Below are 27,689 nucleotides of genomic sequence, written 5' to 3'. Positions count from 1 at the left end.
AAGGCGACAACGAACTTGCCTGCTCAACTCCGTTCAGCTTCTAACTATGAGTGTCGTCGATGTTTACTCAGTGAACTCGCTACATGAATTATATGTAGCAATTATCTTCAATAAACCCATACACACATTTTGGTTATACTGATAAGTGGTGTAATTACTAGTTTCTGTTGTTCGTTTCTGTTGTTCGTTTCTGTTGTTCATTTTCGTTTGTTTTATATATATATATTTATTTATTTTATTTTATTTATCTTTCCTTATTTTTCCTCGTTTTATTATACATTTTCTACCTGTGTTTAGTCATCATTATTGATTAGTAAAAGGAAGAGTATACACTTGTTCCGTTAAAAACCAATGCTGATTAAGCAAAATCGCCAATGTGCTGGCTTACTAATAATTAATTTTCCTTCGTTAATATAAAAATGGGTTGTTTTGCTAGCATTACAGTTATATAAATCCTTATTGTATCACGTACTCAACAAATATCTGCTTCCAAAGTTATTGTAATTTGGTTGTCGCATTACCTGAATTACCTCTCTCAATTTCTCTGTTATTGTTTCTCGCTGCTTAACACAAATTCGTCACAATGAGCAGATTGGATGGAAAAACCATTTTGATCACCGGTGCATCCGCCGGTATTGGTAAGGCTACTGCCATTGAAATTGCCAAGACAGGCAAAGCCAAATTGATTTTAGCCGCTCGTCGCGTCGCTGTTCTTGAGGAACTGAAGGCCGAATTGGAATCAAAATATGAAGGCGTTAAGGTTCTTCCCTTGAAACTCGACGTATCAAACGTTGGAGAGGTAGAGTCTACAATTGCTTCTCTTCCCGAAGAGTTTGCCAATGTTGATGTGCTTATCAACAATGCTGGTCTTGCTTTGGGTCTTAACTCTGTTCGCGATTTGGACTTGCAAGAGACTATGACGATGATTAACACAAATGTTGTTGGTCTCATTGCAATGACGAGGGCCGTTATCCGCATCTTCTACAAAAACGGCGGTCATGGTGATATTGTTAACGTCAGCAGTATCGCTGCTCATGAGGCTTTTCCTGCTGGTTCTGTCTACTGCTGCACCAAGGCAGCTGTGAGCATGTTCACCTCTGCTGTGCGACAGGAAACCATTGATACTCGCATTCGTGTGATGGAGATTGACCCGGGAATGGTCGATACAGAATTCGCCACGGTTATTACACACGGCGACAAGGCTATTATCGATAAGTTTTATGAAGGTTTCGATCCTTTAATCGGACAAGACATTGGCGAGCTTATCGTTTTCGGCATTACTCGCAGGGAGACCTTTGTTCTCGCTCAAGCAACAGCCCTTCCTTCCAGTCAATCCGGTTGTTCGGCTATCCATCGGGAAATAAAGTAGTGATGTAGAAACGCCATAGATAATGAAAGTTGTTTACGAGGAAGATGAAAGAATTGGTGTGGCAGCATGGGAATTACGGACAGGAATCAAAAAGTTAGAAAGTCAGTTTCATTGATGCACAAAGTATAGAAGGAATAACTTTCCATTATCATTTTCTTGCATGTTGTTTCATAGGAAGCAATATGTAAAACAGAACTAGATTCATATTACCCATGTTAATTCGATTATTGTGAATAACACTTACGAATTGGTACCTTTGCCATTCCATTGAACCACCAGATAATTTCCCTAAACTAACTAAAAACCGTGGGTAAGACGATGATCATTGTTTCGATGGGAAATTAAGACTAAACCCTAAGACTAAGACTGTTGTGCATCAATGATGAACCTAAACCATGTAGTCATACCAAATGAACTAGTAAGAAAGGATAAAACTTATGTGTGAAACAAAACCCAATGCAAGTAATAAATTAGAGTATAACAAGTAGGTAAATGAAGAGAAATAGCTGACCAAATACTTGATTTATTTTTACTATATCTTATTGAACAAGCGAATTGTATCGATTATCTCTGAACTGGGGTGGGTACTTGATGTTTCCATTGGCACCGACACTTGTTTGATTTTTTTTTTGTCAAAGATTCACAATTGCCTGGTAAAGTAGCACTGGCCAGTCTCGCAAAAGCCTGCGCGTTCTTTTCACAAAACGCCGGTGTAACAGACAAAAGGCTGTAACTATAGCCGTTGGCAGCGAAAAAGTGGCAATTCGTCATTCTTACTCAAAGTACCGTAGTATCAAAGAAGTGTATGTCGATACCTGAGACATTAATATTATTTCTGCTTCCATTCACAGATCATGTCGAAGAATCGTTTAGTGGAATCCGAATTGCCATAGACTTTTTGTGTGCGCGTTTAAAACGTTGCCCAAGTGCAGGGTATGGAATCTCAATTGAAGAAGAGCGAATGAAACATCACAGTGGCTAGTACTGCAGTTAAATTTTAGCATGGTAATACACAGTTTAGTAATTTAACTGCATGTTTCTTGTTCTTGTTCAATTGACAATGGGATTACATATTAGTTATACACTTTTTCTCGCTTTATGATTATTACTTATATCGAGTGCACTTTATAGACCAGTGAAATTTAGACAGACGAAAGTTATGCCCTTGAACCGAACACAAGTGTAATGTTTTCACCGTTCAAAGTTGGATTACCAAAGGATGTGTTATTACTCTGACGGGATTCCACAGGAAAAAAATACGCATCAAAAAAAAACAAGAAGTAATTATCCCAAAAAGAAAACAGGTTAGTTCGTAAGAATAATTATCTGAATTTAAACACCATACAAGATAAAAAAAAGGCGTATAACATCCAGACATCGTTAAATAGCATAAGCGATGTAGTAAAGCATTCAGTATTAGATAGTCGTCGTTATGGTTTTCCTCCACGTGTTCAATACTGGTAGACTTAGCCGTGGTAGATGTTTCTTCATATTGAGGCAATTCGTATTCCGTCTTGTTGTATATTTTTAAACGATCGTCTAAATTCGCCGTGCTAAAAAATACTACTGCTTCGCAAATGAATTGAACAAAACCCATTAACAGTGAGCATATAATGTAACATTTTTGGAGCACCAAAGACTCGGGATACTTTCTTAAGAGCGCCGACCAAAGAAAATTCGATAGCGACAGGGGAAGCAGTACCGAAGTTGTTAACAGCCTGAGCCACTTACGATAAAAAAGACATTTTGTTAATTCCCTTTGAACATCCAGAGTAATTGAAGTAGGATAGGTACTTGATGTTTCCATTGGCACCGACACTTGTTTGATTTTTTTTATTTTTTTGTCAAAGATTCACAACCACAAAGTGTACAGCACCGGGCACTTTCACAGAAACTATTTGGAACCTGTCCTGAGTTCTTGAAGCGGGGCTGTTAACACTCAACCGGTATAATAAAATAAAAGGCTCAATTTGTTACCTTAGGTAATTAGTGCGTAAAATGTGGCAAGTGCTGCCATTTCAAATTATTTCACTCTTTAACATTAAAGGAGTACCGTTGGAAATTAAATTGCAACTAGAGAGTTCCATGTAGATTTTATGTGAACTTAAGTCAGATTGGATAGTTCGACTATTGGCATGCTGTATCACCGTTTTCTGTAGGAATTCAGTTGTGCACGAAATAAAAGTTAATTTTTAATACGAAATCTAACACTTTCAACTGTAACATAATATCCCGCCGCAGGCATTTGTTTACGTGTTGCGCGTTTTAATTAAATATGCGACAGAGCTGGCATAAGGTTCAAGGGGTGGATCATAAATATTTCGCGGGTGGACTTCTCGCAAACTCACCACCAAAAATTTCAGCAACTTATCTAAACAAGGTTTATCTAGCCGAGGAAATTAATACTTAAAACAATGCATTCGTAAAAACGGTAATGGTAAAACAGAAGCTGCGCAATTGGAAGGACTGCCGTCCGTTAAGCCTGACTGGAAATTGAAGTACAGAGTATCCCATTGATACGAACGAACTATAGATTACGACTTAAGATAGTATTAGCTATACAAACTAGACTATGCATTTTTGCAGAACAGTTGTTCCAATACTAGTGAAGGAATAAACGGGGTTGAAAGATAGAATTTTGAGTGAATAGGCATATTCTGGGGGCACTTGTGAAGTACGTAGATCGCTTAACAATTAACTTGATTGTGTCATAAGCTACCGAGTAGATCGTATTATAAGAGGCCTTCTTTATAGCCAGGCCTGCTCTTTTTTTAGAAACTTCGCTTAGTTGCAAAATTCACATGGAGCACTTGTGTTTGTTGCCGCTTTGTGATGTGTGGCCCTGAATTAGCACAAAGAAACGAGAATTACAACAATGAAACCGTCTTCTTGTTATTAAGACGGGGCTAAAATACTTTAATCAGTGGAACAGTAGTACTCATTGTTTCTTTGTTCTCATAGATTGATCGTGGATGCGACATGATATCATTTTCGTTTATTTCTTTGAACAAATATGTGCTGCATCAACAAGTTGCAGCGCTTTGTTTCACGTTGTTTTTCATTTGGGCATAAATGCGTAGTATCCTGCTTCACAATGTCGACTATTAAACCCAAAGCAAATTCAAATGAAGCCTATAACAATAACGAGATTTATATTCAGTATTCTTATATTTTCTAATGTGGTTCAGGCTATTCCTGAACTCGTAATAACTGAAGGTTTAATCTTTTCAGTGTGCACAATATTCGGTTATACTGGTGCAAACGCATTTGATATCGCCTGCACATCGAACACAGCTTCAGTACCCCTTTGTATTGATTTTATCTTAAAAAACGTTGCCATAGGTTTTATCGGCGGTTTTGCAGGCCGCGCAGTTGAATCGGGTTATAACTTTTTGGACGCTGCAGGCATTGTGAAACATTCGACTAAAAGAAATGATAATGCCGATCCGAAAGACATAAATGCAGTCGAGGATTCTGACAAAAGACGGACAGACTTGAGTGAAATTATTATCGACTGTTCTGACATTCAAGAACTCATTAATCATCTAAAACTTGAATGTCCGTGTAAGCCGCGTAGCATTGATAGTTCTTATACTGAACTTTAAAAGAATAAATATTGCTCTCTAATGTTAACTCTAAGTCATTGCAAGACCATTACTGGAAAAGTCGGCTTCTTCAATACAACTAAGTAGAGTAGCAATTTTTACCCACATTCCTATTTATTAGCCATTCATTCATAACAACTACGGTCGAAAAGTGCTTAAAAGCCGTAAAGTTTCACCAACTCCTATTGCGAAACACATTCGTAACTGTTTACCGTTGCGAGAAACCACGACATTGATGAATTAAAAAACAAAACACTTCGCGCAATGTTTCCTGTCTTGTACTCAAAGACAAATATAAACTCAGTCATTACAGACAGACAGTTGCATTGGAACTAGTATTGATAAAAGAAAATCAGCTAATTAATACTATTATGTAATCTGTGAGCGGAACGGCTCCGAAGCTAGCATTCAATTAATAGTAATGTAACAAAGCTTTAGTAACTACGAGAAGGGGCTATACCAAAACTGTTTATATCTTGAAGTAGATATTGGCAATTGACAACTATGTCTGTTACTTTACAGAAAAGAAAGAGAATATTATAGATCATATGGACAACACATGTAGAAATAAAAATTGGACTTAACTAAATTCTTCACAATGTAATATCACAGCGTTTTCAAGTACTCGGTTGTCGTGCATTCTAAAAAGGGTTACCAACTTGGGGCATCTTTTTCTGTTTTTGCTTCAAAATTATGTGAACTATTCCTGTTTTTCAAACGATTTGTCATCGGTCTGCTGTTGACATTTGTCCTATCACTCCAGTACTCCAGTGTTCACTCTGGTATTTTGACACTCCAAATAATTATGACAGAGGACAATGCGATCAATGAACTTAGTATTCCAAAATAATAAAAACAAGATACCCTTGAGTCTTGCTCAATATCCAAGCAGCACGGAAGAAAACCGAATGCATAAACAAATAATGCAAATATTGAAATCGATGCCACAATAAAAAGGCGATGATTAATAGTGACAGCTACTGAAGAACGGTCGTCTTGGTTTTCTTGCACGTCGCTCCTTTTCCGGTGCAATTCGGGTTCCAACAAACGATCTTGCGACATGATCTGTGAATGGAAGCAGAAATAAAATTAATGTCTCAGGTATTGTTGGCATACACTTCTTTGATTCCACGGTATTTTGAGTAAGAATGACGAATTGCCACTTTTTTTTCGCTGCCAACGGCTATGGTTATAACCCTTTGTTTGCTACACCGGCGTTTTGTGAAAAGAACGCTCAAAAATCTATTAATTAGAATACAGCAGGCTTTTGCGAGACTGCCAGTGCTACTTTACCAGGCAATTGTGAATCTTTGACAAAAAAATAAAAAAATTAAAAAAAAAAACTAGTGTCGGTGCCAATGGAAACATCAAGTACCCATCCTACTTCAGTTACTCTGGATGTTCAAAGGGAATTAACAAAATGTCTTTTTTATCGTAAGTGGCTCAGGCTGTTAACAACTTCGGTACTGCTTCCCCTGTCGCTATCAAACTTTCTTTGGTCGGCGCTCTTAAGAAAGTATCCCGAGTCTTTGGTGCTCCAAAAATGTTTCAATATATGCTCACTGTTAATGGGTTTTGTTCAATTCGTTTGCGAAGCAGTAGTACTTGTGATCATGATGAAATTAGACAATCGTTTAAAAAATTATAACAAGACGGAATACGAATTGCCTCAATATGAAGAAACATCTACCGCGGCTAAGTCTACCAGTATTGAACACGTGGAGGAATACCATAACGACGACTATCTATTACTGAATGCTTTACATAGTCGCTTATACTTTATAACGGGGTCTGGATTATTTACGCCTTATATTTATCTTGTATGGTGTTTAGTTTTAGATACTTATTCTTACGAACTAACCTGTTTTCTTTTTGGGATATTTACTTCTTGGTTTTTTTTGATGCATATTTTTTTCCTGTGGAAGCCCGTCAGAATAATAGCACATCCTCTAGCAACCCAACTTTGAACGGTGAAAACATTACACTTGTGTTCGGTTCATGGGCATAACTTTCGTCTGTCTAAATTTCACTGGTCTGTAAAGTGCACTCGATATAAGGAATAATCATAAAGCGAGAAAAAGTGTATAACTAATATGTAATCCCATTGTCAATTGAACAAGAACAAGAAACATGCAGTTAAATTACTAAACTGTGTATTACCATGCTAAAATTTAACTGCAATACTAGCCACTTGATGTTTCATTCGCTCTTCTTCAATTGAGATTCCATACCCTGCACTTGAGCAACGTTTTAAACGCGCACACAAAAGGTCTATGGCAATTCGGGTTCCACTAAACGATCTTGCGACATGATCTGTGAATGGAAGCAGAAATAAAATTAATGTCTCAGGTATTGGCATACACTTCTCTGATACTACGGTATTTTGAGTAAGAATGACGAATTGCCACTTTTTTTTCGCTGCCAACGGCTATGGTTATAACCCTTTGTTTGCTACACCGGCGTTTTGTGAAAAGAACGCGCAGGCTTTTGCGAGACTGGCCAGTGCTACTTTACCAGGCAACTGTGAATCTTTGACAAAAAAAAAATCAAACAAGTGTCGGTGCCAATGGAAACATCAAGTACCCACCCCAGTTCAATTACTCTGGATGTTCAAAGGGAACTAACAAAATGTCTTTTTTATCGTAAGTGGCTCAGGCTGTTAACAACTTCGGTACTGCTTCCCCTGTCGCTATCGAATTTTCTTTGGTCGGCGCTCTTAAGAAAGTATCCCGAGTCTTTGGTGCTCCAAAAATGTTACATTATATGCTCACTGTTAACGGGTTTTGTTCAATTCGTTTGCGAAGCAGTAGTATTTTTTAGCATGGCGAACCTAGAAGAACGTTTAAAAAAATATAACAAGACGGAATACGAATTGCCTCAATATGAAGAAACATCTACCACGGCTAAGTCTACCAGTATTGAACACGTGGAGGAAAACCATAACGACGACTATCTAATACTGAATGCTTTAAATAGTCGCTTAAGCTATATAACGGGGTCTGGATTATTTACGCCTTATATTTATCTTGTATGGTGTTTAGGTTTAGATACTTATTCTTACGAACTAACCTGTTTTCTTTTTGGGATATTTACTTCTTGGTTTTTTTTGATGCATATTTTTTTCCTGTGGAAGCCCGTCAGAATAATAGCACATCCTCTAGCAACCCAACTTTGAACGGTGAAAACATTACACTTGTGTTCGGTTCAAGGGCATAACTTTCGTCTGTCTAAATTTCACTGGTCTATAAAGTGCACTCGATATAAGTAATAATCATAAAGCGAGAAAAAGTGTATAACTAATATGTAATCCCATTGTCAATTGAACAAGAACAAGAAACATGCAGTTAAATTACTAAACTGTGTATTACCATGCTAAAATTTAACTGCAGTACTAGCCACTGTGATGTTTCATTCGCTCTTCTTCAATTGAGATTCCATACCCTGCACTTGGGCAACGTTTTAAACGCGCACACAAAAAGTCTATGGCAATTCGGATTCCATCAATTATTTTATTGTTTCTCTCTTTGTCAAACTTTCTATGGTCACGGTTATTGAGGAAGCACACCGATTTTTTGTTGCTTTTGCTAGTTTCAGGTTCATGTATCTTGGGTTCCTGGTCTATTCAATTATATTTCATGTCATTCATGCCCCATCCTGCCAGTAAGAAGAAAGTCAATAAAAAGCTTGATCCACCGCCGCCTTATGAAGGTCCATCAAGCACGACAAATCAAACAAATGTTTAGTAAATAACTTTTGACTCACTTTTCTTAACGTCTATAGAGTGACTTTATGAAACTGATCTATCAAGCAGGTCCGTAGTAACATTCTTCTCGCCTTCAAGTCACAGAGGTTCCGCAGTTTCATGCTGATCAAACAACCGTCGTCGTACAGCTTGCGAAATCGATACTCTTTGTCGCTTGTTGCGAGCCCTGTTCTACGAATTCATAGGCGTCCGACTAACGAGACCCCCTAGCTGCGCATCACAATTAGAAATGAAACTAACTTAGAACGTCCCGAGAACACAATGATCTTCATTTGATCTTCATTGAATCATTGCCGTCTACAAGCTCTAAACCCTGCAACTCTGTACATGCTTGAAGAGTAGTTACTATGAAATTTGAACAGATTCCCATGCCTAACCCAGGACACATTTATATTTATTTATATAGACGCTTATATATATAAACACTTATATAGCTCTCCCTCGTTTACCAATTTAGTATGAAGCTCATCGATGCTAATGTAACTGCTATACAAAGGGATAACTTGTAATTCCTTAACTCGCTACTCATAACTTATAACCCATCGATTCGTTTTTCGTCAATTTGCCTACTTTAAATGTAAGTCATATCTACCGACTCCGTGGGTAATAGTTATATCTTAATCGGAAGTTATCGGTTAAGAGAAAGGAAATGAACGAAGGCTCTGATCGTCGTCGCATCTTCGTCCTGCTCTCGCAACTTCTCTTCGGGTACCTTTACTTATCCCTGCGCCCCGCCGGTCGCATGGGCCGATAAGGTTTGCGGGACCGAATTAAAATTCTCGCTTCCGCGTCAATTGCCGCTGGCGCCCCGCTAAAATCCGTTCCGCATTTCACTCGGCCCGTCGTCATTCTTTCCCTTCTGCAACGATCCATTAACGACACACGCACGCAGCTGCCATTTCGGCTATTTGTTCCTTTTCTTATCCTAAAACTGCTCTAAGGCTCGCACAGCACGTCTGTTCATTAGAGCCTCTTGTTATGAATGAGCAAGCTCTCGCTAACTAAACGTTCAAGCAATCCCATCAGCTTGTTTGAAGTTCGGTATGTTCATTGAGAAGACCAGCAGAAGTGGTTAAAACCACGGAAATGGAAAATATGAAATCCAGGAGGGAAACGGAGACCAACGAGGACATCAGAGAAAATTTTGTGGAATTATAGGAGCTTTACAGCGAATTACAGAAATTACGGTTTCTCACGGTATCAGATAACGCTTGTTTATGCTTTTTTGGTTGTCTTGAACGATTTTTCGATCTACGAGAAGCAATTGCTGGAAAGTGAAAATCCAATTAAGGTTGACAGGGTTTGAAGAAAGATCTACATGTTTTAACTTGGACGATTGACGATTGACGGGATGGTGCTGGTGATATAATGAGTTTAGAAGCTTGTGATATATCCGGTCCGTTTCATTCCTGCAACGTTGTCTTTGAGATTCCCTTTTTCGTTTCCCTCTGTTCTCATCACACACACACACACACTCTCTCTCACTCACTCTCTGCCTCTCTCGTTCCCTTTTCAATCTTCTCTTCTACTAACCATTCAGACTGTTTCATGCTGAAGCAAACGTAATTGTTTTGTATGGCGAGTCAGTTGACACCCCGGTTGCCTTGACGGGCGTGGTTGTGTTATCTGTTCGCGAGTCTTTCGAAGCTAGAAGTCTTGTGCTTCGGCTTGATGGCCGCTCTTTTGTTTCGTATGTTAACGATACCCGATTTTCTTTACTAACGGCAATTTTCTATGTGTAGTTGGAACGAAGAAACCCGACCCGGCAATTCACGTACTCGTCGACAATCCAAACAGCTGCTCGAGAAGCGCTGGTCCTTTTTGCCGTTTGGAGATGGCGTAAAGACAATTGGCAAGGGTAACTACGAGTATCCCTTCGAATACACACTTCCCCCCGACTTGCAGGAGTCTATCGAAGGCATTTCCAATTGCTACATCGTCTATTCGTTGACGGCATCTTTAGAACGGGCAGCATACAACACGGCCAACATTGAGACGCGTCTTCCCTTTCGCATTGTGCGTACCATTCCACCCAACAACCTTGATCTTCTTCACACCGTCAGCGTCAGTGACATATGGCCGTCCAAAGTGAACTATGAGACAAGCATTCCTTCCAAAATTTGGGCTGTCGGCTCCGAGATTCCTGTTAGCGTCATCCTTTATCCTTTATTGAAGGGCTTGGATGTAGGAAAAATTACAGTTACTTTGAAAGAGTATCGCTCGTTGTTCATGTCGCCTACCGCTTACTCGGGCCCCGCTCGCAAAGACTCCAAGCGTGTTCTCGCACGCTGCACACGGCCCAGCGTCCAGCTTGTTGATGAATGTTGGAAAGACGTTGTGTATGTCAAAGTCCCTGATTCCCTGACAGATTGCACACAGGACTGTGATTTAAATTGTATACGTGTGCGCCACAAGCTACGCATTGCCATTTCCCTTGTCAACCCAGACGGCCACGTCTCAGAGCTACGCACTTCGCTCCCCATAACGCTCGTGATATCGCCCGTTCTGTTCGGCGTGACTCCTGTAGAAGGTGTCTTCACCGGCAACGTTCAAGAGTACGTAACAGAAAATACCCTCCCGAGCTATGAACGTCACATCTTTGATGTGCTCTGGGACGGTATTCCCTTCCCATGCACTCCGCTTCCCAGTACTTTTACCACCCCTGCGACCAGTCGGAGGAATTCATTTGAGACAGAGCGGCCTAATCTAGCCGCTCTTACAAGCTCCATGTCACCAAACACTCCAATATTTGGTGGTTTTTCCTCAGATAAGGTGCCGTCTTCCCCACGACCCGGTGTTAGTGAGAACGCCCATGTCAGTGAGCATTCTCCCCGTCTCCCTCCCGATTGGTCCTCTTCTGAAGCAGGTTCAGCATCGCAAACGACTAACATTAATTACTTGCTTTCCAAGCACACTTCACGGTCAAGAGCCGGTAGTGTGTCTTCGGTGCTGACTACGAATTTTCAGCAAATGCGTATTGAGAGTGTAGATCCCTACGCCCAAAGCCCTTACGGAAGTGTTAGTACAAATGGAGCGGCTTTCAATCGTCCATCCTCCTATATGGATTTGCATGAATTAACAAAGGTACCCACATATGGCGAAGCTGTAAATTCGAGTTGTTCTAGCGTACTGCCCCTTGACGGTCTTCCCGACTACGAAACAGCAACTCGACCCACGACTCCGGAGCCCGAACATGCATCTACGAGCGATCGGCCCGCCCCTCCATTACCAACGCCTGCTGTCCCTTCTCTTCCTCTTCCCATTCCTCCTCAAAACGCTCGGATTCATCGCTCTCGCTCAGAAGCTTCTCTTTGGCATTAGCATGTCGGTGCAACAAATTTGTTCGCAACCGATCAAAGAAACAGTATGCCTTCACCCTTCAATTACTTCTTTTTTCTTTTTCTCCTTTTACTTTTCTTCCGTTCTCGAAACACGCACCCGTGTTTGTTCCCCCTTTTTATGATCTTCGAATAGGCAGTTCTGTGAACACCAATCGGCCTATTCAACTAACTACTCCTTCTACCCTTCCAAGATTCGACTTATGTCGTGTCTATAAATACATACACACAGTCATGCATACCGGGCTGTTGTAGTTATCCGTTGCTGTTTACTCTCCTCCCCGGTGATGCTCGACATGCTTTTGAATGAGTTATCTCAGACAAGTGGTGTTTATACATGTACAACGATTCGTAATTTTTTTCTGTATGCTTTGATGAAATGAAATATATAGGTCCTGATTTTGTTTACATTCTGCGTGAAAAAAGAGGCAATGATGAGAGTTGAGAAACCCAGCAGGACAAGTTCGTGTATTTATATATTAATAAGCTTTATGATTGAAAACTATTAATTATTTAGTAAGTTGTCTGGATGTTGGCGCCGCGTAAATTTCGGTCAGATCAAATGGTAGACACAATTCGGTTTTAGCTTGCTTCTTGTTGCAATGTGTTCAATGAAAAGCTTCAATGGTAATAATTAGTGAAAATGTAAATGGTTGCGTGATAATAAAGTTGAAAACGAGCATCAAATGTCCATAAGTCTAACAGTTCAATTTTGACTAATCAAATGGAAGTTAGTGGATACTTCGTCGGCTTCGTTAGAAAGAGTTGCATATGGGACATCTGCCATACTGACGCTTAGTGTCGTGGATGAGTAAGGAGAACGAGTCCTAAGAGTTAAAGACTTCATTCAACAATGTTGAGTGCGGCTTCAAGAAAGTCACAACTTGAGTAGGTCATGAAAACGAAAATGTCATAAGAATCAGCAGAACCTCACTTGAATTCAATGTCTTAAAAGATATTGCAACTGATGGTTTGCGCTTGCACATGAAAATGAATTAATTTTTAGCAAACGTGATAGTGTTCGCAGTGACAGTAAGCAGCTGTCGCAATGTAAATGAAAAAGAAAAGAGGGTCGAGAGAGAAAAAAAACACACACACACACACAAATGGAAAGAAGAGCTTCACGAAATCTGTGCTCATTTGGCGTCCATGCCGGTTCCTTTATTGGCGGCAGGGCTTCGCCGGTATCGACGAGTCCACTTTCTGCGACGAGTAAAGGCTAGCATGTAAGGCTCAGGCCAAGGTTGTCTCCATAAGTTGTCTGTGTATGTCCACGGTTGAAATGTCCATTGCTCATCAATCCAAGCAATACCATCTGCAGGAAGTAGTTGAGCAGCAGGCTCACTAGTAGAACTAGATTCTGTTTCATTGGTAAAGTTGGGGTAATCAGTGGGTAACAATGTGTTCAACCATCCGCCGCCAACCCATCTGCGTTGATGTTCAACGATGCAAATCTTTCCAATTTCACCTTCAGAAATGTTATCGGTCTGGCTGAAAGCACTCTTTCCGTCAAATGGGCGGTTCGACTGACTCTCAACGGTTTTGTTGTCAACACCGATGGAAACGGATTGAGCGTCTACAGGAGACAAGCGGTTTTTCTCGGACACTGCACTCCCCGGAGATACAACATCTTGCGATGCTCGACCAAGCACAACGGTATCAACAAATGTACTCACAATGATCATACGGCGGAGCGCCTGAATACCATACTGGAGTGGAGGACTGTGCCAAGCAAGCAGCAACGTACTGATAAGTAGAAGGACAGTCTGTAAACGCAAAATTAAGATTAACGGAACGCTTAACATAGGCATCCATCGGAAGAAGGAGGTTTGAGACGTTTGAGCATACTTGCGCAGACGTCGAAGGGGCAAAAGATAACCCTCAAGCAATGTCAGATCGTTGGATTTCTCTGTAACTACTGGTTCAGAAGGAGTCTCTGTTTTTTGTTGAATTGACTGGCTCAAAGATGTAAGAGCCGAAACGGCGGAAAACGGATTTGGGGGCACGAAGGTTGGCCTTGCGAAAGGACGTCTCGAGTACAAAGCTGTTGGCGAATCCAGAATGTTCGTAGCGGAAGAAGACGCGGAATTTTTTTCCTCACTATCTCCAGAAACTGTATTCAATCCACGGACATTCGCACTCTTTGCAATTGTAACGCTGTCGCCTTCGTCCGTGGCGTTTGAATCTTGAGGAGCTACCGACGTTTCTTCATGTTCAGTCGTAGTGTCAAAGATGCTGATAACCCGTGCATTACACAGCCAAAAGAAAAAAGTAGGCACGGTGCATGCAATCGTATACTTCGGAAACAGAATAAGCAACCAGGTGAAGAAGAGCACTGATAAGCTGTGGTACCATGATGCCCGCCAAAGCAACACGGAAAGTACAAAATCCAAAGCCCCACATTTCGTGGAACTAAGCCTTACCGGAACAGCAGGCGACTCTGCTAGTTGAGCATGAATCATTCTTGTTCGTGGTTGCTGATGAATCCCTGCTCGGAATAAGGGTCTCTCCCATTCTTACTTCATAGCATGGTGTAGTAGTGGTGAATCTTGCGAAGTGGAGAAATTTGGGATCGTCCAACCAGTAACAGAAAGGGTCTGCAAGGGTCTGCAAGGGTCAAGAAGCGCTGTCAAGCGGCTTTCCTAGACATTCTTTACCGAAAAAAAGCCAATTCTGTAAAGATGAACCCAGGCATAGGCCGCAACAACTCAGTAAAAAGTTACCAAGCTTCAGGAAACGTTGGCGGCCTATGTCTGGGCTAATCTATTTGATTTGTCAATGCAACCTTTCCACGTGTAATAAGAAGCGAAACGAAGCCGGTTAATTCTGAATGAGATCAGAAATGATTAAACGAAGGTTAATCCAATCCTCGTAAGCGAGACTGGATCTTGCTCCATGCGCGCCGACTCGTCCCTACACTTTCGAGTTTTGTTCTCGTAGCCTGTGCCCATTAATTATCGGCCGCTTCGCGTAAATCGCAAAAGTATCGCACGTGCTGAACTGGTCCGCAACTTTTGCGACCGAAAGCGCGTAATAATTCTTTGGCAAAAAGCAAATGCATTGAACATAAGCCATTTGCTAATCAATACCCTGGAGCACGCTGGCCGTATCAGCGCAGGCCTTTTCTTTAACGATGGCAATTGGTACATCGCCATCCTTTAGCTTAGTTAGTAATTTGACCTTTGCTTGTCTTGATGAAACAGTTCAGTCTTTATCAAGTCATTAGTCGTGGCCATCGCATCAAGGTCCCGCCAAGGGCAACTCGCATATCGTAGTGCTATGTTTTCTGAGGGATAGCCCCTAAAGTCCCCACAGAGACATTTAGCGGGTTTTACGAGCAAACTGGTGTTTGTGCTCCGAAGAACAGCAGTGCTTGCATTGTTCATGCAATAACAATGTCGGGTCAGGAACATGCTTGCCTGTTTGCTGATCTTCTGCCTAATGATATTGACAACAACTCGAATGGTACTACACAAAGAATTGTGTGAGAACTATCTCGAAAGCGCACACACTTGTTTGGGATTGGTTAACTACGAACACATACAACACAATTCCTTCCCGAAAACCAACGTCTTTTTCAAAGCGTCATAGCCGCCGTCTCATATCCACACTCGCGTTTCACATCCCCATCTCATAGCGAACTTTATACCTTTCGGCTTACCCCACCCGCATAATTAGTAGTCACGCTCGTTCAATCTAATTACGTAGTCCACACCAACCCTCGCTCTGTTCATTGGCCAAACGTGATGTCATTGAAATAAGCTTTTGTAATGACATCGCGACAAAGCAAAGACAATGCTCGCGGAGAGCTGGGAAATGGTGGGAGCAAAGAGAAACCAACATTTATGCCTTCTTAACATCGCATCCTCTTCATAAAACACTGAGAGTGTTTTCATTTGCTGTTCAACAACACACAATTTTTTATTACGGGTGACCGCTCTTGACTTCGGTGCGACTGTCACTCGCTGCCTTCGTTCAGCCTCACCAACTTCACGTGTTCTTCACCCGCTAAACCTTACGCACTCTTTGTCGATCTCCCAGCACGCTCCCCCTCGCTATCCCGCGCTATCTTCGTGTATCGAATTTTCCAGATGAACTCGCTGGCGTACAAAACACCACGGTTAGTGCGACCACGGCGAGAGCTCTCTTGCAAGTAAAAGTTTTTCCCCACTTTGTACTTACTTAAACACACATACACGCACGTACGCCATGGCTACCACTTTGAAGAACGTCAAGAACATTGTTCCTCTCTTGGACCGTATTCTCGTCCAACGCCTGAAGGCTGAGGCCAAGACTGCTGCCGGTGTTCTTTTGCCCGAGAAGAGTGTTGAACGTCTTTCCGAGGGACGCGTCGTTTCCGTCGGTAAGGGTGGCCTCAACCAAGAAGGCAAGCAAGTTGCTCCTCACGTCGCTCCCGGCGACCGTGTTCTTCTTCCAGCCTACGGTGGTAGCAACATTAAGGTGGGCGAGGAAGAGTTCACTTTGTTCCGTGACCACGAACTCCTCGCTGTTATTAAGGAGTAGACGACGCCTGTTCACAACCCACTCGCTCAGTTCCTATCCCACGCAATGCTATGTGGGGGTACTTGTGCGTGAAAAAGTGCGGCATTAAGCGTGTTTCTCTGCACGCTGGAGCTGCAAGTCTGTTTCATGACCTTCACGAAGTCCCTACCTGCGAGCTCGCCGCCACTTGAAGGGATTCATTACTCTCCTCATGGGCTTCTAGGCCGCGTTCTCTGTTTTGTCTATGGTATATTGTTTTCATTCGATAGTGTGGGGTTGTGGATGAATGGTGGGGGTGGGGTTCGTATGACGTAAATTGCCTATGTTCCAGGTGCTGATCCACGGAACATTCTCGTTTTTTGAGTTTATCTCTGGCCAATCATGCTGCACGTAAGTGGCGGGTGTGGATCATTGCCGCACAGGTGTGCCGCAGCATATATTCGCGATGAAGATGGTACACACAGCAGCCTGCTCGTACGATAGATACAAAAGTGCGCAAAGATCTGTAATTTCACAGGGTTCAATATGTTAAGAAGTCTCTAGATGACACTTCCAATTACCTTACAACCGTATTTGCCACGAACACTGCGTTTTTGAACTGGGCCCCTGAGGAAGGTGCTAGACGATTCACTCCCCCGCATCGTTCAACTTTCGCCGAGATCCTAAAGTCCTGTGACGTCGCTTAAGCGCGACAATCTGGCCTTTTTTGCTTTAACGAAGATATAAGCTCAATTATACTCATCGCTTATTCGCCTGTGATTCGTTTGAGTATGTATTTTCGGTAACAGAAGGCCACTACTAATCCCGAATCCAATCATACTATGACGTTTCGGAACATGCTATGCTATCATTGGTCGTAGAACAGCCGATCATGCGCCGCAATGACTGGCCTACTTCTAAGATTCTCGGTATTTGCTCAAACGCCATACGTCACAAGACGATTGCTTATACGTCATCTGTTTTCCCACCAGGTATATAGCTTACCAGTCCGCCTACCTCACCCTTTGCTGACAGGACAAATAATACACAAAACAGATCGCACAGACAATGCAACAGATGTAGATGGGAACCGTGAGCATGCAACGCACTATGCCCTTCTTCTGGAGGTCAGGGTGTTGCAGTCTCGTGAGTTCTTTTGGATTTTCAAATTTCTTTTTATTTTTTTTTTCAAATTTCTTTTCTCTCTTTTCTTTTCCTTTTTTCTCTCATTCTCATGAAGACATCAAAATCAACAGCAAAACCTTTTCACATTGTACAGTGTTTTTAGTCACTCGCAATCACGCGTCTGTGCGAGACCTACGGCGTCAATAATCTTCGAAAACACCTTTTCGAAGGTTGTTGTTAGCAGGCAACCGTGGCCAATCATGCCCGTGTAATTATAGCAGATGGAATTAGAGGTAGTTAGGGGGGTTGTTTGGTCCACAGGTTGCCACTCTTTTCTAGCGGATGCCAGAAACGACGCTGCCATTAAGTCTTTCTTCCGAAAGCAGTTTCAGGAAACGAGAAACACGACTGACTTGTATGTGTCGTTTCCACTTATTGTAAGCGACCGTTCTTTTTGCCACTCGTCCCTATTGCCACTATTACTGGAGCAGGTAACACATGACCAACGCACTGCAGAAAAGTGCACCGTACGAAACGGCCAAACGTCACAACGGTGTGATTTACACCAGACTTCTCGCATGTCGGCCAACGATATTCCACACCGAATTCGGTAATGGCGATCATGTGTCAACATCTTACTTGATAGAGGGTCTCTAAACGGGAATGCGCTAACCTTACTCGGCTCGGCATTGTGATTGTTCTTGACGCACAAAAGGGTCCGCCGAGCCAGACACGTCAAGTGATCTTACCCCTGACACCCAGTCCACTGTATCCCAAAGTATCAGTGCTTGATTTTTCATTCTCATCCGCGTTTATTATCGTGGCCATTACGAATTACGCCGTCACTCTGTAACGCCTCAATTTTGTTCGAACGGCTGGCGGTGCCTGACTTTCTACAAACTGTCGGTTTTCTTGTGTTTTCGAGTTACAGACACAGGTGTGCTGAAACATATAGACGCTCTTAGCTGTTGCATGTCCTGTGGCTAAGAGTTGGGCTTGAAATTTCCGACTACTTTGATTTTTGGAGTTGGGTTTTTGACTGTTTTTCTTTTTCTACGCGGTCTGTGCCGGACTTTTTGCATTTGTCAAAGTGGTTGATCCTGCTTTCATTTGTGTTCTTTTTAGACTCTTTGGGCAGGATCTGTTCGTTTTCGGAGGGTATTTTGTGTGTGTGTGTGTGTCTACGTCGGCTGCTGCTGAGTTCTGTTGATTGGGTTTGTTCGTCAACGAAATCTTTAATCCTCAAGGTGTGGTATGCCGTCTTCCAATGCAAACTCATCTGTTAATCCTTTGCTCGACCAAAGCGAAACTTTTGTGAGCACTGCTGATGCTTCGACTGACATTCTTCCGCCGAGTGAAGACCCTTTTCTCGATGCCGTAGAGCAAGGCATGCTCGAAACTGTCAATACAGTGGCTTCCGGTAGTGAATCAGCTCCTCTGAATCCAACCGTAGCGGGCATGGCTGGAAACTCATCACTTGTTACAGATCTTCCCAAACAGCTGCAAAGCAATGCACTTATCGATCCGTTGGGCGAAGGCTTGTTGTCTGAGCCGGCGTCCGCACTGTTGCGCAGCGAGTTACCTACAGACAACGGAATTTCCTTCCCTGCAACTTCAGCGATGTTCGAAGTGAATGCGAATGACGTGGCTCCGTTGTCTCTCGCCAGTGACACGCTTGTCGATTCCGGTGGCCTACCGACGATTTCCCCGACTTCGATGACAGCATCGAATGCATTGTGTGATGCTCTGTCGACTGTAGCCGGCGTTAGTGACACCGCCGACAGCGCATACTCTACGTCGTCTGGTCGAACAACTGAGTCTGTGTCGGGGTTTCCGTTTTTTGTTGATACTCAGGGTGCCGCGAATACCGACGAGGACCTTCCTCAACAGTGTTTTGGAGGACGTTCGCAGTCGTTGTTTTCGGCTTTCTTTCCTTCTGCAAACCTTCCGGTGACTCATCATTCTAATGAGTCCTCTTCCTCAGAACATAGTCTTGCTCGTCCTTCAAACTTTTTTTTGCGACGACGAAATTGGATGCAGGTAAGTTAAGTGCTGGGTCGGACCGTTTTGCTCGTTTTGCTTTTATTAGCAACCTGTTTAAACCTTCAATCCTTTAACAAAAGAGCCGTAATTCAGCGGTACAGACAGGCGTTTCTGCTTGGGACGTAGTCCGGCGGTGCGTTTTGTCTTACTTACATTTCAGACTTGTTACGAAACGCTAAACGTTCTCATCCCGTAACCTCGACAAACCTCGAATGACAGTTGAAATACCCTTGCATCACAGCCTTGCCCTTCCCTGCTTTGACGCATGTTATTGTCTCCTTTTACCTACGTTCGACTTGAGCTGAAACCGTTAACCTGAAACCATTAAAAACAAACGCGTTGTCGGTCTTTCCCCCCCCTCCTTTACAAACGTTATCCTTATCGTTTTTATTCTCAATTACGAACTGCATATTACCTTTAACTGCGTCCCGACGGACGCTTCGCGTGTGGAGTCTTTAAAACCTCGTGGTCGGTGACATCCTGTGATGTGCGCTCGTTGTGTGTATAATATGCGCGGTCGATTTCTGGAAAAACAAGTGACTGTTTCCGCGTTTTGTTCTTAAACGCGAACCTATCCTTGCTGTAACCGATCTGTGGACTTGGAGAGGCTGTACGTATGTATTGGATGATGCTTTCGTCTGTACCTTTTTAAGCGGCGTGAGTCTTAAGGAGTGTTGTTTCGCTTAAAGTACACGCAACTGTCTTAAACTGTTGAGTAATACCGTACTCGTTTTCGGTCGGTAGTTGTCATGCAGTATTAAGTTCGTTTGCACGTACCTAAAAGTGGACCCCTTCAGATTCTAGCTTGTACAGGAGGTCGAGATGTTTGTGTCAGGTAGCATTTTATCATTGGCTCGAATGTCGCAATGTGTTATGTTGCTACTCCCGATTTCCACTGACTCCTTGGTCACCTCTTGACTGGTGTGAAAGTGAATTTCAACAATTAGCTGTCTTTCTCATGGCCAAAAAATGGACAAGTTCTTGTCGCAAGGGGTAAATTTCATTGCAATCTGCTCGCTGAAAGAGGGAATGGGAGTGAAACGTTTTGTTTTGTTTCAGCCGAAATGTGGAAACGACTGCTTGTGCGGCAGAATTACATGCTTTAAGCATTAGGATTAATTTACTGATCGTTCCTCTAGGTACTCGTAAGTAAAGTTTCCGATTTTCTTCACGTTCTTTCCTCGTCGGGTCTTATTTTGCAAGCGAATGATGCGTTTTCCGATTTTCTTGGTTATCCTTCCTCAAGACTCGTTGGTCATAGTATAACCGAGTACATCTTCCAGGAAGATCTTTCGCTGTATGTTTAAAGTTTGGATGTGAATGCGTACTAATCATTTATGATAGTTTCAATGAAGCTTTTAACGAAAGCTTTGGGGATCCAGATACTCCATTTCAACTTGTGTATCGCATACGCAATCAACGTGGGGAACCTCAAACTGTTGAGAGTGTTGGAAAAGTAAGTGACATTGAATTACCTACATTGCCTGGTCAGCAGTCAACTGGAGTAACAAAATGCCTTTTTTTGGTTGCAAGGAGTTTGCCGGCGGAGAAGATGAAACTATTGGATTCATTTTTGGATCTAAAGCTTAAAAAGTTTCATTTGCTTCGACAAATTTCTGCTTTGTCGATCAGTGGGGAAACTACGCCCATAAATCTTGCTTCAAAGCAGTCTACCTCTTCGTTACCCTCTGAAGTGCTGGCTAATGTCGAATTTGATAACTATGAAACTCTTAATCAGCAAGGCTTTACAGGGGATTACGCGTCTGAGTTTGCACCGAGCAATGTTTTACAGCGGCCTAACGATTCGGCTCAAGCACCTGTTAGTGCTTCTTCTGTGCAAACGCATTCCAACGTGCACGAGTCGTTTAAAGCAAATCGAAACATTGGAACTGTTAACGATAAAGTGGATTTGCATTCTGTGAACGAAAAGCTACATCGCAATCTAAGAAAGGTGAAGGGTCGATCACAAAAGCAGCTCATTTGTATGGAATGTGGCACTTCGGAGTCACCAGAATGGCGGAAAGGACCCACAGGTCCAAAAATGCTGTGCAATGCATGTGGTTTACGTTGGGCAAAACAACAAAAAAGACTCAAGCGAGCGGCTAAGAACAGCTAATGTTGCCTATCTGGTGTTCGCATTGTTGAGAGATAAATGCTACCTACTGACAAGCACAACTTTTATACGGAACAGGATCCTTGGATACCCCTTACTCATCACAATCGTTATGGTAAGAACACTCTTTTAACACTCAGGGTCGTTACAAAATACGGATAAAGTTGTGGCTCTAGCATTTTTATATTAGTATGTCAAGACGATGGATTTACCCATGGAACTTGCAACAATCTGCACGGTTAGTGAACAAGAATCGTGACCATTTCATACCTTAAAGAATTTTCTCCATTCTAACGGATCTCCAAATCGTTTGTTGAAATTAATTAGTTTCAAGCCTTGCGCGATGGATTGAATAGTAATTTCTCCTTGAAGCTGACATTTGCGTTTATCGTGTAAACGAATGTATAGTACGGTTTGTTTAGTCTCCTTTTTCGAAGTGACAGAAACAGCGAGTTTTCGCATACAATCGTAGAGATGTTGCAAGATTACAGTTTCCGAAGAGCGTGAATAAAAGCGAGTCATACGCTCTGGTGGACAAATGTCTTCAAAACGTTTGGCCTTTTGAGTCTATCGCAACGTTAGAGATAGGTAATTCAGGACATAACCGTAACGTACTAAGCTTTCCAAAAACTCTGTAGTATCACAGAATTGACTTAATGCTGGATCAGTGTCAATGTTTGTCGCTGTAAATACGGTGGAATCCATGACAGGTTGTGAGAGAGTACTGTATTCGTTCCGAGAGTCTAGTAAAGAGTCTTCTATACGAGCGGGCGGTTGAGTCATAGAGGTTGCCGCATTGTCTTCTATTCTTCTAAAAAAAGTTAGTAATTTGTTAGTGTAGACTAATTAGTACTTACGTTTTCGTTGTTTCCGTGGGTATCGCAGAAACGTTCAGATCTATTCTTAGCTTCAGCATTAACCTCGAAGCGAGAGCAATTGGATCTGAGCAAGCACCACTTGATGACCGGAACGAGATATTTGTGTGGAGCCATGGATGTTGGAGTACGCGCTGTACCGAGTATCTTTTTTGAGGATTGTGTCTTAGCATTCCCATAATAAGTGCTGTTGGGTTAGTTCAATGAAACAGAGAGAACAGCCCTAAATGCATACAGTAAGCGCCAGGACTAAGTTGGTTCCAAGGATGGTAGGAGGGACGTTCATTGCAGTCTCTGAAAAACACGTATTCCTCGCTATTGTCGTAAGCTGCATCCCAGGGTGTCGTGCCAAGTAATAAGGCAAACAGGATAATGCCACATGACCAGACATCCACCTTGGCACCGTCATATTGTCCCAAAATCTCGGGAGCCGCATAAGGAGGGCTTCCCACTGCACTATTGAGTAGACGTGTTTTTCCTTTGTAGGAAAACAGAGCGGCAAACCCAAAGTCTGAAATTTTTAGATTTCCATTGAAGTCTAGCAATAAGTTTTCTGGCTTTAAGTCGCGATGTGCGACACCCTTGGAATGCATAAATTTTATACCATCCATCAACTGAGCAAAGTAAAACTGTGCAACGTCTTCATCCACGCCGACATCTGGCTCAATCTTATCGAAAAGGTCGCCTCCTTGTGCGTATTCCAATACAATCCAGCGCCAAGTTGGTGAATCTCCTGAAGCGTAAAAGTGAATAATGTTTTTATGGTTGTTACAGATTTTGTGCAACTGAATCTCACTAGTGATCCGACGAGTCCAGACACTCATATTCATTTTCTGAGCAACATAGTTTTTGTTCACTAGTTTGACGGCGAAAACCCGTGCCTTATCATCAAAGCAAGCGCGGACACTAAATATGAGTTAGAAATCATATAATATAATTATATCAACAAGTTGTTGTTACGTACGAAGCAAAAGCACCCTCGCCGAGCTCCCGTCCAATTTGGTAGGGAAACCCTTCAATCGTAGACATACAAAATGTGAGAGCAGTGACTATTATAAGAGAGGTTTTGGATGGAAAGACAGTATACTTGAATAGACCTTTGCCCAGTACTGAAAACCTGTATGTATGTATGTACGTATGTATTAATAAAGTATAGAGCTTTAAAAAATGAATGTATGTGTATGTATCAAGACAAACTATAACAGTATTTGTCAATCACAAAAATACCAAAAATATAGCTCCAATCAACTCGATCTACACTCTCGAAAAGGTTCCGTACGAGAAGACGAATCGAGTAATGGAATAGCACGTTTCTGTGCTGTCTGCAGGGTTGTTCCTGCTGGCGGTGAAAGACAAATGTACAAACTCATTAGAATTTGGCAAAGTAGTCGACAGCACCAGCTTAATACGTTACAAGGATTATCATTGTGAATAATTCTGAAATTTCAGCGTTGCATCCTGTTACGGATTTGTTTGTTGTGTTTACTTATTGTTTCTGGCTTTCATGAAACTCTCCTCTCTCTCCCGAGCAAACTCACCGAATCCCAATCCCACAATTCCAGAGCCAATGGACTCAGATATGCAAAACCAAAGCCCAGATTACGAAGCAAACGCCAAGAACATGTCGAAGAATGCTATGCCTGTAGATGGACACAGTGTTACTAAACGGTATAACTATTTCATTGCCTAAAGCTTATTTCTCCGTTCGCAATTGTTAACAAGAGCAGTCTTCGCAGTGAATTGATGAGTTTAATGGTACGGGTTCTTTGAGTGATGAAATAAAGCCGTTGTCACTGTTTACGGTCTGGTTTCTTTGTGATAGTTTGTGTTTTACTCGATCTGTCTCTCACACATGTTAAAGATGTCCAACATTCCTGGAATTAGCGCTTTTCCTGATTCGGATTCCAATCTTCTGCATTGGGCTGGCACCATTGTTGGTCCTGCTGATACGGTATGTCAAGTCAGAAAACGATAATTGCAATCAAATAAGCTCCTACTTCAATGCAATGTGTTGAAAGAAAAAGACAATTGGAAGAGTAGTTTTTGAATGCTCAATGTTCTTTCATACCTGTTTAACAGCAGTCTATGCCTGTGCTACCGTTACTAACTTTTATCAGTACTACGAAGGCTTAAAATTCAAAATTTCTATGACTTTCCCTCCAAACTACCCTTATACAGCGCCCACAATTGTATTTACTTCTCCTATGTGGCATCCTAATGTTGATATGAGCGGTAATATCTGCTTGGATATTTTGAAAGACAAGTGGTCTGCAGTTTATAATGTTCAGACTATTCTTTTATCTCTTCAAAGTTTGTTGGGTGAGCCTAACAACGCTTCTCCTTTGAACGCTCAGTATGTAATTGAACTGTACTTGTTGTTGAAAACGTATTAACTGAGAATCAGAGCCGCTGAACTTTGGAGCAAGGATCCTGTTGAGTACAAACGCTTGTTAATGCAACGCTACAAAGAGATTGATGAAATCTAAAAAAAAATCTGCAATCGCATCAGATTCTCAGGTTACTTCTGTTGTACTCTTCCGTAATGCAACACGAGTTATGATTGTCTTTTCCTTTTCAGTTGTTCCTTTGGGCGGACAATGCTTTCGTTAAGTTGTCATTCAGCATGTCAACATGGCAAATACTGGTTTCCTATTACTTTGCCTGATGAGCAGACACAGTAGGTTGTTCTTAACACGTGAACAACGGTATGGAGACGTCTGGTAATACGACGCGAATTTGTCTAATCTTGTAGCAAACAACTTCGTGTTTTATGTGTAATCCTATGTGCTGGTTTGCTTTTCCTTCCTCAAAGCCAAACTCGTTCTTAGGTAAATTTCTGCGAAACTTTTTACTCCAAATTTGCTAGTGTTTTAAATGCTCATGTGCTGTCTCCGCCTACATGAACCTTACATATTTACGCTTGTATTCTTTAGTGCATACATTTTATTTGTTGATGAAAAAGGTTACAAGTGGGACATTGGGTAAAAATTAGTAGAGCGGGTCTGTTCTTGGGATTGTCATTTGTGTAATTGAGTGCTTTTTCATCACTTGTTTTTATCATTTCGAGAATACAAATAGTAAATCCAGTTTCAGACGTGTTGATATCTTCGTTGTTTACATCTAGTAGTTCGTTCATTACCACTCATTAGTTACAAACGAAATTGGCCTTTGTTCAAGCTTAGAAGGACGGATTTTCGTCTTGTATTATAGTTATGGCTAGAACAAACGCAAAGGGTATGTTATTTGTCCTATTTTTTGCAAGTTATGCATGTTTCTGACGAGATTTTAAAGAAACGGAATTTCCAATTCCATCGTACCTGCGAAATACAAATTATGGCGCTGTATGCTCGCAAAAAGACCCGAGAACAATAAACACATTTGATGTTGAAGGTGATGATTATTACAGAGATTCAATGATGGCCGTTCTTATTCCCGACCCATTGCCGAGCAGGTGGAATATCATCGAGTCTTCTGAATTGGTTGAGTCTATTAACGATGAGAGAGAACTTCGATTTATGGGTAGTGTTGCTTGTTTGGGAAGAATTCTGACAGTTTTTTTTTATATCTAACAAGAATTAGGTCCAGGTTCGGGAACAGAACATGATTCAGCAACGGTTCTCGCAAACCATCCAATTCCTTCGCAAGCAGGAATTTATTACTTTGAAATTGAAGTACTTTCTCGCGGAAAAGAAGGATGCATATGTATTGGAGTTTGTACAGAAGGCATGGAAACAGGTCGTCTACCTGGTTGGTCTTCTGCAAGTTGGGGTTACCACGGAGTCGATGGAACTGTATTTAGTTGCGCAGACCGAGGAGGCAACTATGGCTCTGCTTTCACTACTGGCGATGTAATCGGCTGCTGTGTTGACAGAGTTGATAAAACCGTTTTCTACACAAAGAATGGGGTCTCTTTGGGCATTGCTCACCGTCATGTCAACGGCCAATTGTATCCCTGTGTTGGACTTAAATCAGAAGGTGAACATGTTACTGTTAATTTTGGAGAGAGTCCGTTTTATTTCAACATTGATGAGTATGTTGCACGGAAGAAAAAGGAAATGTTTGAAGTTATATCGGAAGAAAACTCTACTCCAGAGGAGAATCCAAGGCCCGATATAAATGTGCGTAATCTTGTACTTAATTATTTACGACACAATGGCTTCGTCCAAACATTCCAGGCACTCTCTCAAAAAAACGGTTCAATAAAATCAGCGCTCCTACGGAGAGGTATGTGACAAAGGGAATAACAGGAAATCACGCCTTTGAAAATTATACACTAACTGTTTTATTAGACATACAAGATAGCATTCTGGAAGGAACGGCAAGTAGGGCAGTGAAAAAAATCAATCTCCGTTACCCTGGATGTTTTACAAAGAACCCAGACTTGGCTTTTTGTTTAAAATGTGCACAGTACTTGGACCTTTACGGAAATCATGAAGAACTGTCAACAAGCAAAAATGGCAATAGCGCAACGGAACAGTCGCCCGCTCAATTGCAGCCACTTGTTGAAGCAGCACAAGAGCTGGTGGCCGAGTTTTCAGGCACATTGTCAACGGAAGACCAAAAGTTTTTAGGTGACTGTGTGGGCTTACTTGCTTGCAGTGACACAGAAAATGGATCCGTAGCCTATTGTCTCTCACACGAAACAAGAGAAGCTCTTGCTGACCGTGTGAATAGGTGTCTTTTGGGTATGTGTAATCTTTGTTTTTATCACATTACTAACTAACTCGCGTCCAGAGATTGAAGGAAACCCCAAATCTTCAAGCTTGGAGGCATTCTTAAAACATATCATTCTTATCAGTGAAGTGAAAAGTGCAAAAGTACATGCACTGAACTCGTTGGTGAATGTTAAGAAGGATTTGTTTCTTCCTTAGTCTGAGTTTCATTTTGTCCATTGACTTTTTTTAATGATAATTTTAATCTTGCGATGATTAGTTTTATGAAAAAAAATTTACGTAACCAATGTTCAGTAGGTAAGA

The 27,689-nt window shown here is 41.8% G+C and overlaps 11 protein-coding genes across 11 annotated transcripts; 8 read left to right on the top strand and 3 right to left on the bottom strand.

The window, feature by feature from the left end:
* The first annotated feature begins 423 nt into the window (after positions 1-423).
* Positions 424-1,414, top strand: SJAG_01690 (NADP-dependent L-serine/L-allo-threonine dehydrogenase ydfG). The gene has a single exon (XM_002172900.2). The coding sequence runs from the start codon at positions 584-586 to the stop codon at positions 1,367-1,369; it is 786 nt and encodes a 261-aa protein (XP_002172936.1). The 5' UTR covers positions 424-583; the 3' UTR covers positions 1,370-1,414.
* A 1,153-nt stretch (positions 1,415-2,567) lies between these two features.
* On the bottom strand, positions 2,568-3,176 carry SJAG_06631 (hypothetical protein; the record flags this gene model as incomplete). Its single annotated transcript, XM_011050772.1, has 1 exon — positions 2,568-3,176. The coding sequence occupies one exon, from the start codon at positions 3,174-3,176 to the stop codon at positions 2,568-2,570; it is 609 nt and encodes a 202-aa protein (XP_011049074.1).
* Positions 3,177-4,122: 946 nt separating this feature from the next.
* SJAG_01689 (hypothetical protein) lies at positions 4,123-5,426 on the top strand. The gene has a single exon (XM_002172899.2). The coding sequence runs from the start codon at positions 4,495-4,497 to the stop codon at positions 4,972-4,974; it is 480 nt and encodes a 159-aa protein (XP_002172935.1). The 5' UTR covers positions 4,123-4,494; the 3' UTR covers positions 4,975-5,426.
* Positions 5,427-6,805: 1,379 nt separating this feature from the next.
* On the top strand, positions 6,806-8,324 carry SJAG_05729 (hypothetical protein). The gene has a single exon (XM_011050749.1). It carries the CDS (start codon positions 7,541-7,543, stop codon positions 8,147-8,149), a length of 609 nt encoding a protein of 202 aa, XP_011049051.1. The 5' UTR covers positions 6,806-7,540; the 3' UTR covers positions 8,150-8,324.
* A 1,251-nt stretch (positions 8,325-9,575) lies between these two features.
* SJAG_01686 (arrestin/PY protein 2) lies at positions 9,576-12,544 on the top strand. The gene is made up of 3 exons (XM_002172898.2): positions 9,576-9,778; positions 10,278-10,427; positions 10,480-12,544. The coding sequence occupies exons 1-3, from the start codon at positions 9,720-9,722 to the stop codon at positions 12,056-12,058; spliced, it is 1,788 nt and encodes a 595-aa protein (XP_002172934.1). The 5' UTR covers positions 9,576-9,719; the 3' UTR covers positions 12,059-12,544.
* Positions 12,492-15,702, bottom strand: SJAG_01685 (peroxin Pex32). The gene has a single exon (XM_002172897.2). It carries the CDS (start codon positions 14,535-14,537, stop codon positions 13,212-13,214), a length of 1,326 nt encoding a protein of 441 aa, XP_002172933.1. The 5' UTR covers positions 14,538-15,702; the 3' UTR covers positions 12,492-13,211.
* Positions 15,703-16,159: 457 nt separating this feature from the next.
* Positions 16,160-16,846, top strand: SJAG_01684 (hsp10-like protein). The gene has a single exon (XM_002172896.2). The coding sequence runs from the start codon at positions 16,285-16,287 to the stop codon at positions 16,597-16,599; it is 315 nt and encodes a 104-aa protein (XP_002172932.1). The 5' UTR covers positions 16,160-16,284; the 3' UTR covers positions 16,600-16,846.
* Positions 16,847-18,936: 2,090 nt separating this feature from the next.
* On the top strand, positions 18,937-21,841 carry SJAG_05242 (hypothetical protein; the record flags this gene model as incomplete). The annotated part of the gene is made up of 4 exons (XM_002172895.1): positions 18,937-19,722; positions 20,510-20,718; positions 21,070-21,181; positions 21,320-21,841. 4 exons carry the CDS (start codon positions 18,937-18,939, stop codon positions 21,839-21,841), a joined length of 1,629 nt encoding a protein of 542 aa, XP_002172931.1.
* A 183-nt stretch (positions 21,842-22,024) lies between these two features.
* SJAG_01680 (CAMK/CAMKL/CHK1 protein kinase Chk1) lies at positions 22,025-23,742 on the bottom strand (the record flags this gene model as incomplete). The annotated part of the gene is made up of 6 exons (XM_002172894.1): positions 22,025-22,069; positions 22,109-22,405; positions 22,454-22,649; positions 22,696-22,900; positions 22,949-23,619; positions 23,678-23,742. The coding sequence occupies 6 exons, from the start codon at positions 23,740-23,742 to the stop codon at positions 22,025-22,027; spliced, it is 1,479 nt and encodes a 492-aa protein (XP_002172930.1).
* A 452-nt stretch (positions 23,743-24,194) lies between these two features.
* On the top strand, positions 24,195-25,724 carry SJAG_01679 (ubiquitin conjugating enzyme E2-C). Its single transcript, XM_002172893.2, has 5 exons — positions 24,195-24,381; positions 24,441-24,468; positions 24,575-24,664; positions 24,831-25,066; positions 25,118-25,724. The coding sequence occupies exons 1-5, from the start codon at positions 24,281-24,283 to the stop codon at positions 25,197-25,199; spliced, it is 537 nt and encodes a 178-aa protein (XP_002172929.2). The 5' UTR covers positions 24,195-24,280; the 3' UTR covers positions 25,200-25,724.
* SJAG_01678 (ran GTPase binding protein) lies at positions 25,722-27,673 on the top strand. Its single transcript, XM_002172892.2, has 5 exons — positions 25,722-25,947; positions 26,005-26,232; positions 26,293-26,937; positions 27,003-27,398; positions 27,448-27,673. The coding sequence occupies exons 1-5, from the start codon at positions 25,926-25,928 to the stop codon at positions 27,582-27,584; spliced, it is 1,428 nt and encodes a 475-aa protein (XP_002172928.2). The 5' UTR covers positions 25,722-25,925; the 3' UTR covers positions 27,585-27,673.
* Positions 27,674-27,689: the final 16 nt, after the last annotated feature.

Source organism: Schizosaccharomyces japonicus (genome assembly GCF_000149845.2).
Source record: "Schizosaccharomyces japonicus yFS275 unplaced genomic scaffold supercont5.3, whole genome shotgun sequence".
NCBI lineage: Eukaryota > Fungi > Ascomycota > Schizosaccharomycetes > Schizosaccharomycetales > Schizosaccharomycetaceae > Schizosaccharomyces > Schizosaccharomyces japonicus.
The sequence above is the reverse complement of the archived record's forward strand: the minus strand, read 5'-3'. Positions and strand labels throughout refer to the sequence as shown.

Coding starts and splice junctions, on each gene's coding strand:
- SJAG_01690 (XM_002172900.2), top strand. CDS start 584: ATGAGCAGATTGGATGGAAAAACCATTTTGATCACCGGTGCATCCGCC.
- SJAG_01689 (XM_002172899.2), top strand. CDS start 4,495: ATGAAGCCTATAACAATAACGAGATTTATATTCAGTATTCTTATATTT.
- SJAG_05729 (XM_011050749.1), top strand. CDS start 7,541: ATGGAAACATCAAGTACCCACCCCAGTTCAATTACTCTGGATGTTCAA.
- SJAG_01686 (XM_002172898.2), top strand. CDS start 9,720: ATGAGCAAGCTCTCGCTAACTAAACGTTCAAGCAATCCCATCAGCTTG. Junction 9,779..10,277: donor ATCAGCTTGTTTGAAGTTCG/GTATGTTCATTG, acceptor CTAACCATTCAG/ACTGTTTCATGCTGAAGCAA. Junction 10,428..10,479: donor GATGGCCGCTCTTTTGTTTC/GTATGTTAACGA, acceptor TTCTATGTGTAG/TTGGAACGAAGAAACCCGAC.
- SJAG_01685 (XM_002172897.2), bottom strand. CDS start 14,537: ATGATTCATGCTCAACTAGCAGAGTCGCCTGCTGTTCCGGTAAGGCTT.
- SJAG_01684 (XM_002172896.2), top strand. CDS start 16,285: ATGGCTACCACTTTGAAGAACGTCAAGAACATTGTTCCTCTCTTGGAC.
- SJAG_01679 (XM_002172893.2), top strand. CDS start 24,281: ATGGACTCAGATATGCAAAACCAAAGCCCAGATTACGAAGCAAACGCC. Junction 24,382..24,440: donor GGACACAGTGTTACTAAACG/GTATAACTATTT, acceptor TAACAAGAGCAG/TCTTCGCAGTGAATTGATGA. Junction 24,665..24,830: donor TTGTTGGTCCTGCTGATACG/GTATGTCAAGTC, acceptor AACTTTTATCAG/TACTACGAAGGCTTAAAATT.
- SJAG_01678 (XM_002172892.2), top strand. CDS start 25,926: ATGGCTAGAACAAACGCAAAGG. Junction 25,948..26,004: donor GGCTAGAACAAACGCAAAGG/GTATGTTATTTG, acceptor GAGATTTTAAAG/AAACGGAATTTCCAATTCCA. Junction 26,938..27,002: donor ATCAGCGCTCCTACGGAGAG/GTATGTGACAAA, acceptor CTGTTTTATTAG/ACATACAAGATAGCATTCTG.